At 51.2% G+C, this 18701-nt stretch overlaps 1 protein-coding gene across 1 annotated transcript in view; it reads left to right on the forward strand.

Moving 5' to 3' along the window:
- NUP210 (nucleoporin 210) overlaps nucleotides 1–18701 on the forward strand; it is a 66249-nt gene that overhangs the window by 5903 nt on the left and 41645 nt on the right. The window contains exons 2-10 of the mRNA XM_004581365.4: nucleotides 6312–6448; nucleotides 7861–7992; nucleotides 9466–9562; nucleotides 11958–12108; nucleotides 13289–13421; nucleotides 15692–15850; nucleotides 16352–16420; nucleotides 17505–17611; nucleotides 18233–18373. Of these exons, the coding sequence (XP_004581422.2) occupies nucleotides 6312–6448; nucleotides 7861–7992; nucleotides 9466–9562; nucleotides 11958–12108; nucleotides 13289–13421; nucleotides 15692–15850; nucleotides 16352–16420; nucleotides 17505–17611; nucleotides 18233–18373 (1126 nt within the window). The remainder of the gene's footprint in view (nucleotides 1–6311; nucleotides 6449–7860; nucleotides 7993–9465; nucleotides 9563–11957; nucleotides 12109–13288; nucleotides 13422–15691; nucleotides 15851–16351; nucleotides 16421–17504; nucleotides 17612–18232; nucleotides 18374–18701) is intronic.

Consider the following 18701-nt stretch of genomic DNA (forward strand, 5'->3'; position numbering starts at 1 on the left):
CTATGCCCATACTGACATGCCAGCTTCATAAGGGTGGGCGTGAATGGGAACCTTGTGCTTTGTTTCGTCCTTGGCACTTACAGCAGGTTCTGGGAAGTCACCAGCCACCAAGTGAGTGTGGATTCAGTGAACAGGATCATGGAGCAGAGACCCGAGGTGGGGGACGTCAAGGAGGAGCGGGTTGTTTGCCCTGAACTGTGATGGTTGTGCAGAAAGGGGAGGGGTCAGGCTCTGGCCAGTGGTAAGCTGTGCCCTGGGATCTGACCTTTGCTCGAGGCTCCAAAGAGGATGTGTGTGGTCCGGCAGTGTGGAGGCCCATGTAGAGACTTCCTTCCGGCAGGAGGGGGACAGGTTTGAGTGCAAAATACCACACTAGTAAAGGATGTACACTTCCTTCATTTGCTTAAATAAGCCCAACTGCATCGCATTAGAATCCACGATGTGTGTGTTTCACTTTATCAAGGTATGCACCAATGGCACCCCGCTAAAACCCAGAACATTTTTGTCGCATGCAGGGGGAATGCCTTAGCCATTAGTGGCCATGCTGTCTTTTTCCTCTGCACTCCCAGCCTGCCTCTACCCCCATGCCCACATTGCTTTTCTGCTTCCTGTTGATGTATTTGCCTACTCAGAATCTCTTTTTAAAAATACTCTTCCCTGGGCCCGGCGTGGTAGCCTGGTGGCTAAAGTCCTTGCCTTGCATGTGCCAGTATCTCATATGGGTGCTGGTTTATATCCCGGCTGCTCCACTTCCCATCCAGCTCCCTGCTTGTGGCCTGGGAAAGCAGTCAAGGATGTGGGAGACACGGAAGAAGCTCCTGGTTCCTGGCTCCTCGGATCAGCTCGGCTCTGGCCATTGAAGCTGCTTGGGGAGTGAACCAGTGGATGGGAGAGGTTTCTCCATCTCTCCTCTCTGTAAATCAGCCTTTCCAATAAAAAATAAATCTAAAAAAAAAAAAAAAAAGAACGAAACTCACTCCCTCCATGTTACTGTGATTGTAGATCCACTCAGACACCAGCCCCTCCCTCCTGCCCCCTTAACCTCCACACTTCTGGTTTCCACTGTCCCACTCCCTCTGGGAAGTTAGCTTTGGGCAAGTCAGTTAACCTTTCTGAGCCTCCGCCTGGCTTTCTCATGCAGGGCTGCTTGGAGGATAAAGTGATTTGATGGGAATAAGTCTCTGGGGGCTGGCGTTTGGTGTGGCAGTGAAGACGCCATTCAGGACACCAGCATGCATCCCATGTCAGAAGGCTCCGGCTTCAGTTCTGGTGCTGCTTCTGGCTCCAGCACTCCTGCTAATGCACACCCTGGGAGGTGGCAGGTGATGGTTCGAGTATGTGGGTCCCTTTCACCATGTGGGAGACCTGGGTGGGGTTCCTGAGTCTTGACTTGAACCTGACCTAGCTCTGGCTGTTTCAGTAACAACTTACTGGGGAGTAAGTTACTGGATGGAAGATCTCTCTGTCTCTAGTCCTGTTTCTCTGTCATCCAAATATGAATATAAATGTAAAAATAAGGAGGCCTTGACTCTGGGCCCGTTACGTCATGAGTGCTCTTTTCTGCTCTTTTCCTCACTTTCTGCCCCTCCCTGAGTCAGAGCAACAGGAGAGCAGGACGCGTCCGTCCCACTTGACTTCCTGGGTGCCGCTGGCCTTGGGCTGCCTTAACTCAGGCTTTTTGCGTTCCTGGGGCACCAGAGCACATCTCTGCTGCCACTACGGGCTTGACTGGCAAGGCGGCGCTCAGTGCGTACCCAGGAGGCTCCCGAGCTCACGGCTTTGTGGTGGGTGACGTGGCCCTACTGTGAGCTGGTATTGGGGTCTGAGGACGTTTAAGGGAAGTTAGGCTCATCTGTGTGGTTTGGCAGGACAAAGTGCATTTTCACCCTAGGATATTTCCAACTTTTGAGGGGTGTCTTGGTACGTAAACCCATGCTGAATCAGGCAGGATATACATATATATTTTTAAAGATCCATGTATAAGGTTTTTTTTTTTTTTTGTAATACGCATTTTCCGTGAACTTTTTGAAGACCCCTGGTAGGTAGCCTGTGTCTCTCCCACATGTGTTGGAGAGCTCGGCTGAGTGAGTGAGTCCAAGGGATTGGTGCACGTGGTTGTGGAGGCGACACTGAGATGTGGACGAACTGAGTTGTTGCTTCCACTGACAGCGAAGGGCGTGGGGGCAGGGCGCGGTAACGTCCCTGTCGGGAGAGTGACTCCTGCCTTTCTTTCTCAGCCTTGTCCTCTGTGGCTGACCCGCATGTTGCAGGGGAGGGCAGTGGCTATACGCAGTGCAGAGTCCTTCCGTGAGCTCCTTCACGTCACAACGCAGGGAAACACTAGAGAGGATACTTGCGGACCCCAGGGCCCAGCCAGGGAGACACAGGCAGGTAACCTGGCGCACTTCTGTATTTGATTGTCTTAAAGACTTATTTATTTATAATTAAATTATTTATTATCAATTATTAGTGATTAAATTATAAATTAATTATTATGGATCAAGCCATTTATTTATAATGTGAGTTATGGGAAATTTATAATCAAATTTATCATTAATTAAAGTATTTATAAGTTATTTATTTATTTATTTATAATATGAGTTATGGAGAATGAGAGAGAGGGAGAAAGATATCTTCCATCCACTGGCTCCCTGCCGCACTGGCCAGAGCTGACCCCAGCAGAAGCCAGGAGACAGGAGCTTCTTTGAGTCTCCCGTGTGGGTGCAGGAATCCACATACCTCGACCATGTTTTGCTGCCTTTCCTAGGTCATTACCAGGGAGCTGTATTGGAAGTGGAGCAGCCAGACAGAAGCCAGCACCCGTAGGGGATGCCAGAGTTGCAGGGAGCGGTCTTACTCACTAAGCCCTGAGCCAGGCTCCAATTCTGTTTTTTTTTTTTTTTTTTAGACTTTTCTTAAAGATTTATTTTATTTTTACTGGAAAGGCATATTTACAGAGAAAGGAAAGAAAGATCTTCTGCCTGCTGGTTTACTTCCCAAATAGCTACAAATACTGGAACTGAGTCAATTTCCAAAGCCAAGAGCCAGGAGTCCCCTCTGGGTCTCCCATGTGGGTACAGGACCCCAAGGCTTAGTGCCATCTTTGACTGATTTCCCAGGCCACAAGCAGGAAGCTGGATGGAAAGTGGAACAGCCAGGACGTGAACTGGCACCCATATGGGATGCTGGTGCTTGCAGGTGAAGGATTAGCCGATCGAGCCACCTCACCGACACCTCCTGCCCCCTCTTCTATTTTTAAGAAATGCTATTGTTGCTGGATGTTGCTGTGCTCTGCAGCATTAGAAGCAATCGCCTCTTATCTCTGCCTGCACTTGCTGTCTCTCCTGCCTGGCTGGCTGATTAGCCACCGTTCCTGCAGATGACTTGGCCTTCTGGTCTGCCTGGGAGGTGACTCTTCTCTCCAGGATCCTGGAGGCAGAGATGGTTCTGAGCTCAAGCTCACAATCATGTTTGCAGCCCAATTGGAGGAACCAACTCGCACCCCTGGGGGGATCTCCTGGGGCATGGTGAGTTGCAGGTGTAGCTGGCGGAAACCACAAACCACGGCTGTTCTCTGACCAGCTGGTGACTCCGAGAGCAGGCGGTGTCCTGCTCCTGGGTTTGGTACTCCTGTTTTCCTGCCTGGCCCTCGATGTGACCCTAAATCAAATCCTCTTCTTTTGAGCCTCATTCGACTTCTCCATGCAGTGGGAGCTTGCGCCCAGTGGTAGGGGCCAGGGATGTCTTCTAAATAAAGAAGCCAGGTTGGTAGAAAAACAACGGCTAGTAGCAGGAATGGCTGGATTCCCAGCTCAGAATTAATCATTGTGTGACAATTGTGTGCTTCTGGGCTGTGCTTAAATAAAAGCTTATAGATAAAGGATGAACTCCCCTTTGCTGCCCGCTCCCCGGTTCCATCTACCCCTACGGCCCAGGCTGCCTCCATTTGAGTTTGGTGCATGCCTCTACTTTTATAAAAGCACTTCCTCATGCATTCTTAAAAAAAATTATTTTATTTTTATTGCAAAGTCAGATATACAGAGAGGAAGATCTTCCATCCGAAGATTCACTCCCCAAGTGACCGCAAAGACCAGTGTTGAAGCAATAAGCCAGGAGCCAATAACTTCCTCCAGGTTTCCCACACAGGTGCAAGATCCCAAGGCTTTGAGCCGTCCTTGACTGCCTTCCCAGGCCACAAACAGGGAGTTGGATGGGAAATGGGGCTGCCAGGATTAGAACCGACGTGCATATGGGATCCTGGCACATTCAAGGCGAGGACTTTAGCTGCTAGGCCACTGTACCGGGCCCTCTGCATGCACTCTTAAATCTGATATTCCACACTCTTGTGAGAAAGGCAGGCTCAATGATGGCTCTATCCTAAGGACAGATCAGTGCCAGACTGTCTTTTGTGCCTCTTAGAGGTTCCCCTGTGCATGTCTGAGAAGGAAGTCAGGTGACCCAAGAGAATGCTTTGGCCAAGTTTGGGAAGAGCCCACCAGGACCATAGGCTCATGTACACAGCTGCCATGAGCGCCCCCTGCTGGAGATGCAGAGTCCTGACTCACAGCGGGTAGCAGGACAGGGGGACAGAGCTGCTGTCCTGTGACTGCATTATCAGAGGTGAGAGGGAAGTAATTGAGATGCAGGATGCCAGTCCTGCCTCTTTCCCCCCACGTGGTTGGTGCCTGGTGTTTTTGCGGGTGGCAGCTGGCTGCAGCTTTATCTTGTTTTCAGGCTCGGTTTATTGCTGTTATCAGCCCTGAGTGCTTAAGAAGTTGATTAGAGGATACAGCCCCTGCTCCTCCCTAGTGGAAAGCCTGGCTAGGGCTCGGAGGTAGCCTCAGGAGTCAGACCTTGCAGCAGGTGTCCCCGGACTGAACTGAAGTGTCTGTCTTCCTAGTGCCCCCTGGTGATGGTGTGAGGAGGTGCCTTGTGACAGAGCAGAGCTTCCCCATGGCCTTAGTGTGCTGATGGGAGAATGCAGGGAGCTCCCTGGCTCTTCCGACACAGCAAGGACGGAGCCAAAGATGTCATGTGGTCCCCAAAGCTGTCAGTGTCTTATACTTGGATTTCCCAGTGTCTCCAGCTGTGAGAGAGGACCTGTGGTTTGTGAGCACATGTTTGTGGTGCTTTGCCACTAAGACTCCCTGTGACTATGAGTGTGTGTGTCCAGTGCTGTGTTTGGGACATGTGAGGTTCAACAGCAGCATTACTGTAGCAACCCACTCCTTTGTGGAACTGGCTTCTTAGTAAGGATTTTGAACCATGCCAGTGAGCAGGGACAGCAATGCCTACTCAGCACCCTGTGTGCCATGTCTCCTGGACTCCTTGCCCTGTCCTTGCCTCATCTGGACCCAGCACTATTGTTGCCTGGTGTCACAGAGAGAAACTGAGGCAGTGGCAACAGGGAGCTCCCTTCCAGTCACCATCCTGCCCCTCAGTCCCGTTCTTGGTACATGGCTATGTTGTCTGGCTGAGTCCTTTGCCCACCTGCTCTCCTCCTGGGCCCCAGTGTCTGCTCTGTGGGACTTTGTCTGCTGTCATCGTCACAGCCAGGAATTGTGGGAGCTCTTGGAGGTGAGAAGTCCTGTCCAGTAGACATCCTTGTGCCTGCCCTGGCCTGGAGGTCAGCAAAGATGCCTACATCCTTTCTTATACAGGCCTTGCCCTGCTGGCTGCTACAAGCAGTTTTCCCAGGACAGAGGATCACAGTATTGTCCACTTGTCTGCCTCTTAACTTTCTGCAGCTTTAGGGACATGTAGTCACCACTCTCTGAAACAGACAATGGAAAACCTAAGGATAGTCAGCTGATGAGTTTAAATAACTATTCTAGTACATAGCTACACTGTTTCATCTTAATATCAGTTGTTGGTATGCCTGCTTATAAGCTAAACTTCATGAGGGGTGTATATACATCCAGGAAAAGACAGGGTAGATATAGGGTTTGGTGTGATCCACGGTTTCAGGCAGCCACTGTGGATCTTGGAATGGATTCCCTGGGGATGCATTATTTCTGCATTTTAGAGTGGCATCAGGCTATGCCTGTGTACAGAGCAGCTGGGCCGTTTGCTGATGTCAGCCCACTGTGGAATTTGCCGTGTGGGGACCACATGCTCAGACCCCTGCTCTGTGGAGCTCATGTCGGAGGGCCCACCCCTGCCTCATGATTCTTCTCAGGCGTAAAGCTGGAGTGAGGCTGCTTTCTTACCTGGCTTTCACACATGGGTCTGGGACAGAGCCCTGGGTGGGGAGCCGGGCATGAACCCAGCTATGTCTTACGAGAGATTGAGCTCTGGTCTTCTTGCTGCAGGTCATCCACTCGGCCGGAGGTGGCTAGCATAGAGCCGCTGGGCTCCGACGAGCACCGGTGCTCCCGGAAGGCAGTGGTGCAGGCCCGCCTGACCCAGCCTGCCCGCCTGACCAGCATCATCTTCGCAGAGGACGTCAGTAAGGGCTTGGTGTCAGTTGTTCGTGTGGTGTTTGCCTTTGGGCAGCCTGGTTTTCTGCATTTTCAAATTGTTATTTGTTCCCCTAAAACTCTTAATACATACAAGGTCAAAAAGAGGAAAGCTTTCCCAGTCAAGGCAGTCACCCTTTCCCTTCTCCATATTCAGTTTGTTGTATCTTGGTTATAAAATAATTTGAAAACCATGTGATTTCCTATCATGTGGCTTCCTCACCTGCCATGCACGATGTTTTCCAATCTACTGTGGAGTTATTTTTAATGTTTGACAACATTCCTCACAGGAGATTGTCCTATAAGCATTCCTGTATCTTAGGGAGTTAGTCCATCTTTGCTTGCTTATATCTGGGTTGTATCTCAAATAGCTTGTGAATGGGGGTTAAGTTAAGGTGTTGCTTGGGACGCTGGCATTCTGTATCGGAGTGCCTGAGTTTGAGTCCTGGCTCTGCCCCCAGTCCAGTTTTTTGCTTATGTGCACCCTGGAGATGGCAAGTGGTAGCCCAAGTGCTTGGATTTCTGATACCCATGTGGAAGACTCGCATGGAGTTCTGGTCCCTTGGCTTGGCTGCATCCAGCCCTACCTAACTGTGTTGGGGAGTGCGCCAGCAGATTCCAGAAGATCTGTGTGTCTCTCTACCTTTCAGATATGATGAACATTAAAATTTAAAAATATAGTGCATATTTTTATACAGAGAACAATTTGAGGTTCTTCTGGATCCCAGCAGATGAGTATTTTTCAGGCTTTTGATCCACGGGGGCTGTGCAGGATTAACAGGGCCCAGCATTTTCATGTAATGGCTGTAGAAGGATTAGAGTAGTTTTTGTATCACTTGCTGCCATCCTTACACTTGCGAGTTCTGCAGGAAATGTCATCTTTGCCCTTTATTTCTGCAGTAGGCCTAAAAAGTCTGTGTGCCCACACACCCCAGTCTGTAGACAGCTGAGCGTCTTCTGTGATGTCACAACAACGTCATTTGTGCTCTCAGCTTAGGGACAAGGCTTAACTAATTGACTGTCCCCCTTGTCGCTGGGCTTAAGGGTTGCACCATTAACAAACCAGAATTTTCCTGGGGGTAGTTTTATTGGTTTTGTTTTGTTTTGTTTTACTTTCCCGCATTCCTTTCATTGCCGGAGCTCAAGTTGCAAAAGTAACAGGTGGACCAGGAAAATGTCCCTAAGGCCCTCCCTTCCCAGACCTGTCCCTGCTGACTCCCAGAAGGGCTTTTCCAGGCAGTGGCTTGGCTTGTCCAGGGGGAATTGAATTCTTTAAGCTGGTGTTTTTGATTGTTGTGGTCCTTACCACAGGGTAAGACCAGCTGCTTGGCTGCAGGGTCCTAGAGGTGGGTGTGGGGCAGGCGCTGTCCACAGTACTGACCATCCCTTACCGTCCCTGCAGCCACGGGGCAGGTGCTGCGCTGCGACGCCATCGTGGATCTCATTCACAGCATTCAGATCGTCTCTACCACCCGTGAGCTCTACCTCGAAGACTCCCCTCTGGAGCTGAAGATTCAGGCCCTGGATTCAGAAGGTGAGTGCCTGTCGGGGTCTTCCCAGTAACTGTAGTTTCTCTGTCAGGGAGGAGCTGAAGAGGCAGAACTGTTCCTATGATGGGCCTTGGGCCCCTGGTGGTTGCAGACCTGGTCCACTGCTTCTGCTGCTACTCAGGTGCCTGTGTGCCCAGCTCCAGCTCATGCTGACCCGACCCTATGTACGACAGGCCTTAAGAAGTGGGAGAGGCTGGCTGGGGGCCATGCTTAGCTTGCAAGGCTAGTTTTGGCTTTCTGAGCACATGTGTAGACCATGACACAAGAGTGCACTGTCCCCTTCACTGCACCAGAGTTCTTTCTGGCATTGGGCAGATTGTTATGGTTGTAGTCTGACCTTGGTTAGGAGCTCAGAGGGAGAGATGGTGCTGTGGTGCAACCAGTTAATCTGCTGCCTGTAACACCAGCATCCCATATGAGCACCAGCCCAACCAGTCTCCAAAGCAATTTACCGTTTTTTAAAAAAATATTTTTTGGACCCAGCGCAGTAGCCTAGTGGCTAAAGTCCTCACCTTGCACACGCCGGGATCCCATGTGGGGGCTGGTTCGTATTCCAGTGACCCTGCTTCCCGTCCAGCTTCCTGCTTGTGGCTGGGAAAGCAGTCAAGCACGGCCCAAAGCTTGGGGACCCTGCACTCGCATGGGAGACTGGGGAGAGGCTCCAGCTCCTGGCTTCAGATTGGCGCAGCTCCAGCCATTGCAACTGCTTGGGGAGTGAATCATTGGATGGAAGATCTTCTCTGTCTCTCATCCTTTTTGTATATCTGACTTTGCAATAAAAATAAAATGAATCTTTAAAGAAATTATTTATTTATATTGGAAAGGCAGATATACAGAGAGAAGGAAATACAGAGAAGGATCTTCTGTCTCCCCAAGTGGCTGCAGCAGCTGGAGATAAGTTGATCCAAAGCTAGGAACCAGGAGATTCTTCCAGGTCTCCCACGTGAGTGCAGAATCCCAAGGCTTTGGGCTGTCCTCTACTGCTTTGCCAGGCCACAAGCATGCAGCTGAATGTAGTGTAGCTGGGACAAAAACTGGCGCCCATATGGGATCCTGGCAAATGCAGGATGGGGATTTAGCCACTGGGCTGTCATGCTGGTCACAGCAGTTTGTCATTTTAAAATCCCACCAGTCATGAATACATGTTCCAGTGGATTACTCTGAGTGTTCTCCAACACATGTTACTGCCCATCTGGTTTTTTTTTTTTTTTTTTTTTTTTTTTTTGCGGGGGTGGGGGTGGGAGTTAGAACTTTGGTTCCTAGATTGGGGTCATTTCTGAGTCAGGTAAGCACATAGCCTGTCCTTTCTGAGATGGAGGCCTGGGCACCTGTTTGCAGGGTCTGGCACTGAGGGTAGATTCTGCCAAGTGACAGACGCTCCCGACTACCCTGCCAATGACCCTGGGGACTTAACTCTGTCACATTCCCCCCACCCCCTGCTGAATCTGCTCCTCCAGGAAACACCTTCAGCACCCTGGCAGGGCTGGTCTTTGACTGGACGATCGTGAAGGACACAGAGGCAAATGGGTTCTCGGACTCTCACAATGCACTGCGGTAAGAGGGGAAACCGGGAGAGGGCAGTCTGTGGGTGCATTCACAGGGCTGGGGGCTTTTGTCCCTGAGAGCAAGGATGTCTGCCAGGGTTCTAGTGACTTTGGGGCAGGTTTCATCTCCTTGGGTTGCATGGGCACCTGTAATTTGTCTCATGGGCAGTAGGCAGAGATGTCATCTCTGCAGATGGCCACAAGTCATGAGTGGTATTGGAGCATAAGGGTCATGTGTGTGGCCCCTAAAGGCAGCACTTCCAGCAGCAAGTCACAGGAGGGCTGCAGGAACAGCTGTTGCCCAGGCTGTGTGGAAAGTTTAGTTGTGGGCATCCCTGTGCTTAGGAGCTGGGCAGGTGGTGGCTGCTATAGGCTGTCTGGGCAGAGTGGAGGTTTGTTGACACCATGGTATGCTCCTTTGGCTGGTGCACCTGAAGAAGTGTTAATCCCGCTGTCCTGTAACTTATCATGCCTTGTTAAATAGCTTTTAAAAAAATATTTTACTTACTTTCACTTCTTTGAAAGACAGCGTCAGATGAAAAGATAGAAACGATGGGTGCTTGCATCAGCTGGGGCTGGCCCAGAGTGTAATCCACATACACACGTGGGTGGCAGTGCTTAAGCTGTGAGCACTGCTTCCTAGGATGTTCATCGGTAGGGAGCAGGGCTCAAAGCAGAGCTGAGACTGGAGTCCAGGCCCTGCAAAATGGATGTGCCTGTCCCCAGCTGCATCTTCACAGGTGCACCACACATCCACCCCCATTAAATAGTTTTTTAAGGAGTGTGGTTCCTTTCAGGGCATGACAGAAAGTGTTTTTTTTAATTCTATAACATTTTGAGCTGCCCAGAAGAGTTCTAGGTCCTGCCTGGCCACAGCACAAGGAGCATTCAGTAGGCTGACCTCAGCCAAGGTTTGCCACTGGTTCCTGTTTGTGACAGATGCCTGACACTGAGGCTGTGTTGGGGACTCAGCTTGGAGTCTTAGCCTGGTCTTGCCCTGGATCAGTCTAGAGGTCTTTGATTGACATCAAGGACCTGGTCACTTGGGGAAGTGATGTGTGGTCTCTGGGTAGCGTTCCTCCCTTTGGTTTATCTGCTGTCCCCTGGTGACTGGACTCATCGTTGTGTCTGGCAGGAAGAGTCACTGAAATGACAGTGTTTATCCTCCTGCCTCATACCGCAGTTCCACTTGGCCTGCTGCTGAGGCTGGTCTCTGATCATTTAGATGGGATGATATGTACTTGGGCTTTACTACTGAAGCTGTTTTTTCACCTTGTTATAGTTAGGAGTGCTTGAGCTGGGAGTCTAGTTTTTTCATTTGCACCTTCCCAAGTCTTGGTGTGGCTGGAGGAGACCCTGGGGGCACAGCTGGGCCTCGTGCACTGCTGCTTACACTCATAGCTGGGTCCAGGACAGTCATCCCCCATGGCCTGATGCTGTGTGAGCTGAACTGCCCTGCTGGCTCAGAGCTCTCTGAGGGCTAGGATTGTCATCTTCTACCTAACTCCTGGACTAGCTCTGGAGTTGCTGTTTTTGTAAAACCAGGAATAGACCCAGATTCTAGTCCTAGCCTTGATGCTTCCTGTCTGGGGACTTGCTTAAGTAACCTGATGCATCCAGGCTTCCTTCCCCACCCCCGGCCCACCCATGAAGCAGGAAGAGAAGTAAGGGTTGTGCTCCCTTCTTAGGGGTCTTGGGCAAGCTTTCAGGTGATACACTCAGGACCCCTCTCTGAGCCTGGTGCACACTGCATGTTCCAGGGTTGCTAGCTCCTGGTTGTGACGAGCAACCCCCTCCAGCTTGCTGTCAGCTCGCTACGTGAGCTGAATGCTGGCTGCAGTCCTAGATGCCACGGCATGTTATAAACTGGATTGTCCTGGATCTTTATTAAAGACAGCATATGATGCCTGCTACGACTGGGCAAGGAAATAAATCACAGAATAGCACAGTGTCCAGTGATCCTGGAGAGAAGAGAAGTGTGTCCGACAGATTGCTTTCATGTGGGCTTGTTTGTGAATTCCAAGGGGAGAGACTAGGAAGGGTTCTTCTCATTATAGTGTACACAGGCCAGGGCCCACTGCATCCCTCAGGGCACTGATGGGAAGCTGATGCTGTTTTGCCTGGTCTGGGATCTGGACCTGCTGCCTAACTTCTGCAGGCCTGCTTTTCCATTTGGACTAAGATAGTGGCCTCCTAGTCCATCATATAGCATCATGTTGAGTAAGTACAGATTCCAAGGCTTTTTGTAGACAAAGAGTGCAATGGGGTGGAATTTGCATTCACAAAGGTACTGGTGATTCTGGTGTAGGATGTTGCAGGCACCAGTTCCCAGTTGGGTGGCTGACAAATGTTGTGTTGTGGGTTCAGGTCTGACAAGCACCTTAGACCATTCATTCCATTCCCAGAATCCTAACATTCTTGGAGTCCACATACATTCCCCCTTCCTACATCTCGGAAATGGAGAAGGCAGCCAAGCAGGGCGACACCATCCTGGTGGCTGGGATGAAGACGGGGAGCTCCAAGCTTAAGGCTCGTATCCAGGAGGCTGTGTACAAGGTGGGCCCCGGGTGGAATCTGGTGGGCTTGCTGCTTTCGCCTGTGATGTGGTGAGTCCTGGGAGGCTTTTGGGCATCTTCATGGGTTTGCTCTGTTTGTGCCATGACTTAGGGAGAGGAGATTGTGACTTTGGAGAGCATTGTTTCTGGAGTCATTGAACATTTGCTCGGTCCCAGTTTTGAGGGGACTGCAGGATTCTTGGGGACTGGCTGTGTCTGCCAAGTCTCCCTTGTCATGAAAAGAAGCTGCACCCAAGCACCTGAAACCCTCAGAACACCTGGTAGCTTTCAGGTGTCCTTCCTGCAGCTGTGCTGGAATGTACCTGCCTTAGGGCCTGGTTCACAAGAGGTGATTGGGGTGGTCCGCCATCCCCCATCCGCCCCCCTACTTTTCATGTCAAAGGTAGCACTTAAGTGCAGAAACCTTTAAGATATTACCACCAGCTCTACAAAAGAACCAAAGTACAGATGCCTGCAGAGCCTATGGAAGAGGCTGGAATGATTTTGCAGAGGGATACAGAGCTGCCCAATAACCCATTGCCTCCACAGTGACAGTGTTTGTATTTGTGTGAACAGAAACCATTGTCTCGGCCTTGGTTTTCAGCAGTTCATGGAGCTTCCAAGTGGCCCAAGGACAATGAAAGATATAGGCCCCGATAGTAACTTAGAGGGGCTTGCTAAATGGAACGCCCAGTGGTCTTTTTCCTGATGCAGGAGAGAATGGATGGGAAAGGGGCCAAGGGTCATTGCCTATCCGTACTTTTCCAGTTCAGGAGGGCTGGAGCCCCACATGGACTTGGGTTTGGTTGTTTTTGTTTTTTTGTTTTTTGTTGTTGTTGTTGTTTTTGTTTTTGTAGGGAGAGAACTTGAGTTTCCAGTGGCCCTAGCATCCAATGCAATCATGCCTGGTTCCACCCTCCTCTTGGCTTGGTTGTGATGGTCTGAACTGGAGATATTGCACACAGGATGTCATGGGGTACTTATGTGCTTTGAGTAATGACCATTACATCTGCCATACATGCAGACTGGGGCCTGAAAGGGTAGGGGTGTTAGTCACATCTTCTTTCTTCACCTTTAGCTTCCCTGTGCCTGTGTGAACACACTGAAAGTTTAAAATTCCCTTGCCGCACCCCTTCCTACTCTGATCCCTCCTCACCATTTCTGCCCTCTTTTGTATCAAGAATGTGCACCCGGCAGAAGTCAGGCTGCTGATTCTGGAGAACATCCTTCTGAACCCAGCTTACGACGTCTACCTGATGGTGGGGACCTCCATACGCTATAGAGTGCAGAAGATCAGGCAAGGAAAGATTACAGGTGCGTCCATGGCTTGGAAATCATGACAGGTGTTCCACCCCCACCCCCCGCCTTTAAGATAGAAAAGACAACAACACATTTATACATTTGAGAGAGAGAAAGGGCTGCCTCATCCACTGGTTTACTCTCAAATGCTTGTAGCAGCTGGGCCAGAGGCATTAGCTGGAAACTAAATCCTGGACTCCTGTGTAGATGGCAAGAACTTGGTCACTTGAATAATCCCTGCTGCTTCTCAGGATTACATTAACAGGAAGCTGGAGTTGGGAATGGAAGCCTCCTACTGTAGGATGCGGGCATTTTTACTAGACAAAGTGCCCTTTGCCATTCATGATAATAATTGTTAATGCAGAACTGGCCATCATTATGTGGAATGTCCAAGTCAGTAGCATGATATACACTCCCTGTGTGACTAATGGCCCTGGTCGCTGTGTCCTTAAGCTGATCCCAGATGGAGACTTTGGGGAAGCAAAGGTATGAGCCCAAGGGGGTTCGTTATGGACGAGAGTCACACATACGGAGGCTCCCTGCCCTCAACTGTCTGAAATTGAGATGAGATTCACATCACTGCCATGCTGAGGACATTTTCCAGACAGAGGATTGGGGGCTGATGTCGGCCCAGGGACCTGCATCTCAGTGCATCTTGTGGGAGGCTTGGGGAGGTGGGGTGACACTTAATGTGCCCCATAACTACGCCCAAATCAGTCCTTTCTGGTTTCTTCTCTGTTGATTTTCCTTCCTTATAAAGATGGTCTCCGCTTTCCTTTCTGTGTTTTGATTCTGGTCATGTCTGCTTTTCTTTCCTTTGCTCAGGCCACTTTCTTTCTTGTAAACACATTTAATGCACCTGCCTGTGTGACACTTGGCTGGGGGATGTGCAGTGGTCCCTGCCCTCCAGGATCTCTACAAGGTGGGGTATGGGGTCCCAGAGCCTGGAAAGAGACACCTGGCGTTGGCTCCACAAGTCTTCTACTCATTTGAAGAATTTTAAACAGAGACAGCCTAGGGCTGCACCAGGCTGTGTGGTTTTATGGGGCAGCCTAGTGGTTTTATGATGTTTGTTCTGGACATGCCACCAGGCCACTGCCTTCTGAACACCTGTTGTGTTATCAGGAGGGATCACCACCCTGTGAGGTGGGGCTTCCCTAATTAGGGATGAGGAAACCAGCTTTAATGCTCCATGGCCTCTTGGTTCCAGCCTGTATTGGGTAACACATGTTAACGGGTTCTGCCCCAGGTTTGCTTCAGTTGCCAGGCTTTGCTGCAGGCCTGATAGGAGCACAGGAAGGTAGCCGAGGCTGGGAGACAGGCCACTTACTTGTTTTACCTGAAACCTTCTCCAGCAGCCTTGGTTTGGGCCCCCTGCCTGGCAAGGCCCTGAGCTGGGCCCCAGAGCAGAGTGGCAGGCAGGGACATTGCCTGTAGTTCCCTGTGTCCTCTTTCCCTTTAGGTGGAGGGGGCTCGGATGTGGGAACCTAGGAGGGGGTTGGGGAGAGGACCAATTTCTGGCAGTGAAATTCCAGCTCTTAGCAGTTTCCTGCCCTTGGATTTCCTCTGTCTGCCATGCTGAAGGTGGGAGTCAGTGGTCAAGGTGAGAAACATGCTCATGAGACACCAGCATGGTCATGAGGCATCCCAAGGCCCTTGCCAGAAGCCACCGTTTCCATCCACAGTGCTCTGGGCCACAGCTCACAGGCGGAGAGGAGAGTGGCTTTTGGGGAGCTTGTTGTGTCTTGGGCAGTGCTGCTGCCTCTTGGCCCAGGTTGGGCAAAACCTCTTCCCACACGAGGCTCTGAATGTGGTGCAGAGCTGGGAGAATCTGGGCATGGTCAGGATGGTGTCTAGGTTGCTTCTTGGTGACAATAGGTCCAATGCATAGACCCAGCAGATGTCCACCCAGAGCCTGTTTGGGAATGCCAGGAGGGTGGATGGGACCAGTGGGACCCAGCCCCAGGTCCCCAGATGCAGAAGCAGGTCCACTTACTGCTGCAGTCACAGTTAATGACCCAGTGCTTCTCAAGGAGGTGATATATTCCTTGGCCAGAAGTTACAAATAATTTATTTCTTTTTTTTTTTTAAGGAAGCTTATTAAGGGGAGGGTAACCAAAACTTAGTTGCCTCTTAAAATTCATGGAAGGTCAGTTTTGTCCACAGGTGTAGAGAATCATGTTAAAGATTAAAAAAAAATGAACTACAAAAGGCCAGCAGTTGTGCCACAGCCAGGTCTAGGGCTTCTAACATGTCCTTATTCTCTTGGGTTTCCGGGCTTCTAGAACTTGCCATGCCTTCTGATCAGTATGAGCTGCAGCTTCAGAACAGCATCCCCAGCCCCGAAGGAGACCCTGCCCGGCCCGTGGCTGTGTTGTCTCAGGACACGTCACTGGTCACTGCGGTGCAGCTGGGACAGAGCAGCCTCGTCCTTGGCCACAGGAGTATCCTTTTTGGGGGGCCTTGTGCGCATGTGTGTGCCACAGCCTGTTATCTCTGCCTTTTGCAACTCAAGTTGTTTTTCTCCCTGCAACCTAGGCAAGGCTAAAAATAGCCCTGTTTCCCCTCCACGGTCTGAAAACCGGGGAGCACTGAGAGAGCATCTTGGAGCAGCATCACTCTCCCTGAGGGTGACTCATTAGCAAGGTCCCCAGGGATTGAGACATCCCTTACCTCCAGAAGCTTCCATGGCCCTAGCAGAGGCTATTCCCACACCAGCCTCCAGGCTGCATGTGTCTCATGGTCATTGGTCATTCACTGTTCTCACAGAGCATCCCTTCTGCTACGGGAAGTGCCATGTGGCCCATGATTCTGAGCAGTGCCTTGGCATGTCCTTGTGTATATATGTGTGATGTCTTAATGACACTGGGGTCATGTGAGCCATGCTCCAGTCTACCCATTGGTCCCTTCACTGTCTGTGTCTTGTCCCTTAATTAAGCGTTCAGGTATCCGCATGCAGGGGGCTTCCCGGTTACCCAACAGCACTATCTACGTGGTGGAACCTGGATACCTTGGTGAGTATAAGCCCCCTAGGCCTTCGTTTGTACTCGTGGGAGTTTAACAGCATAAGAGGAAAGCAATGGTGATCCACCTGCAAGGCCCACATGCCCCTGGCCTGGACTTTTTCCAGTCCTCTCCTGGATGTGCAGAAACAAGCAAAGGCCAGAGTAGTCCGGCAGGAGGAAGACAGCAAGAAGAGGAATGGGATAGGAAGAGGGATGTGTCAGTGCTTCACCTGGGCTTAACTGTTGCTACAGATATTTGGAGGATGGAACATCATGGGTAGCTCAGCCTCAGAGAATCCTGGCGTCATGTGACAGCAGGTGCCTTGGCCGAGTGGTAGAAGAAACACTTAAGAGGAGCAGAGGAGCTTGTAGTGGAAGACAGCTTGGAAGATGGTCAGGGTGTGTGTGTGACCCTCCTTCTATCTGAGGGGACTCTCCTGTTGAATGTACCCCTGTGTTATATTTGCTCTTGTTAAGCACCTAGGGGATAGTTTGGTGTAAACCAAAGGTGACAAGGTGTTGGCCCCTGGTGTCTTAGGAGCTTTATTGGTTCAGAAAGATTTGCTCAGTACCTTCTGTCTACATAGCTTATGCTGGGGACTGAGCTGGGGGTGGGGTGACAGTAAGACAGGGTCTTTTTTGGGTGGGGTGGTGAACAGGCAGCAACAGGGAAAGGGACACATTCCTACGTGTGGGTGCAGAAGAAAGGGGTGGGAGTGTGTGAGGGGTGGGCACTTGCTTCAGGTGTCGGAGTCTACACCTGCCGAGGATGTGAATGAACAGGCAGAGCAGGGGCTGTTAGATGGGCAGACATGGGCTCAGGTTCTGACTGCCTTAGATAGGTGGTGAGTATCAGGTCGCCCTTACAGCATCTACTGCTTCTCCAGAAATGAGGCCAGATGATGGAGCCCTCCAGGAGGGCGAGTGTGAGGTCTCCAGGTGAGCAATTGAGAGATCTCCAGATGGGCGGTTGTGGAGTCTACCAGTGGGGCTTATGGGGACTCTGTACCTGTGACACTTGATCTTACCCTCTACCTCTTCCCCTTGGCCCCCGAGGACTGCATGCTCAGGCTCCCCATTTGCCCGTCTTTAGGATTCACAGTGCATCCAGGTGACAGGTGGGTGTTGGAGACTGGCCGCTTGTATGAAATCACCATCGAAGTGTTTGATAAGTCCAGCAACAAGGTCTACTTGTCGGATGTGAGTTCTGGCTTGGGCCCTGATGGTGGTGAGGTGGGGCTGTCTCCTGGAGCAGCTACTGGATGGAATAGCAGTCCCCAGAGCACCTGAGAGTTCTACCCTCCCCCACCACCCCCAGACCTCTGCCTGCTACTGATGCCCCTAGGTCTGCTCAGATGGTTCCTATGGGGCCCTGTTTGTCTTCAGAGCCTAAGCCTGCACCCTGCCTCAACCTGTGGCAGATGTCTCTGCAGGGAAGAGGGGGCCACAGATGGAGGTTTTCCCTGCTGTCCCTATCTCACCAAGCCTGGGGGTCTCTGAGGCTGAGATTGTCCTCCTCCTAGTCCACAGAGAACCAGGGCACCTTTCCTGACCTCCCATGTACTGGACCCCAGTCCTTGTTGAGACCTCTGGGCCTAGGAAGGCAACAGGGAGGCTTGGAGCTACCCCAAGAGTCACACATGAAGCTTCAATAGGGGTGCCTGTAGAGGGTGGACTGGGGCCTGGCCAGAGCGCCCAGCTATCTGTCTGCCTTTGGGAATCAAGGAGGGCCACTGTTTCTGGGTCCCCTGGCTTCTTGCAAAGTTTCTTCGTCCTCAGTTGCCCAGAAGCTCCTGTCTCCCTTCCTGCCTCACCTTCCAGAACATCCGGATTGAAGCTGTGTTGCCTCCTGAGTTCTTCGAGGTGCTCTTGTCATCCCAGAATGGCTCTCACCATCACATCAGGGCCATTAGCAGGGGCCAGACAGCCATCAACGCAGCTCTCACTTCGGTGGTGGACCAGGTGAGTGAGCGTCTCCCCTCATCCATGCCCTTGGCCCTTGCCCTGCAGAGTATTCCTCCAAGGGCAGGCCCCCAGAGTCCCCAGCTCACCTGGCTGTGCTGCTCTGCCCTTGGGGCTGTTTTGTTCCCAGAGGCCAGGCCACCCTCTTCTTGCCCTCCTCCCTGTGCCTCCTTGGAGTGGAAGCCGCTGTTTGGAAGAGGAGTGTGGTTCCTGTGTGTCTGACAGTGCTCTGACCAGAGCTGCCTTCCCCACCCCAGATCCGCCCCGCCCCCATTGCCCTGGTCTGTTTGGGTGTTCTGAATGTATTTTGAGGGCTGGTCAGTTCAGT

This window comes from Ochotona princeps, chromosome 21, assembly GCF_030435755.1.
Source record: "Ochotona princeps isolate mOchPri1 chromosome 21, mOchPri1.hap1, whole genome shotgun sequence".
NCBI lineage: Eukaryota > Metazoa > Chordata > Mammalia > Lagomorpha > Ochotonidae > Ochotona > Ochotona princeps.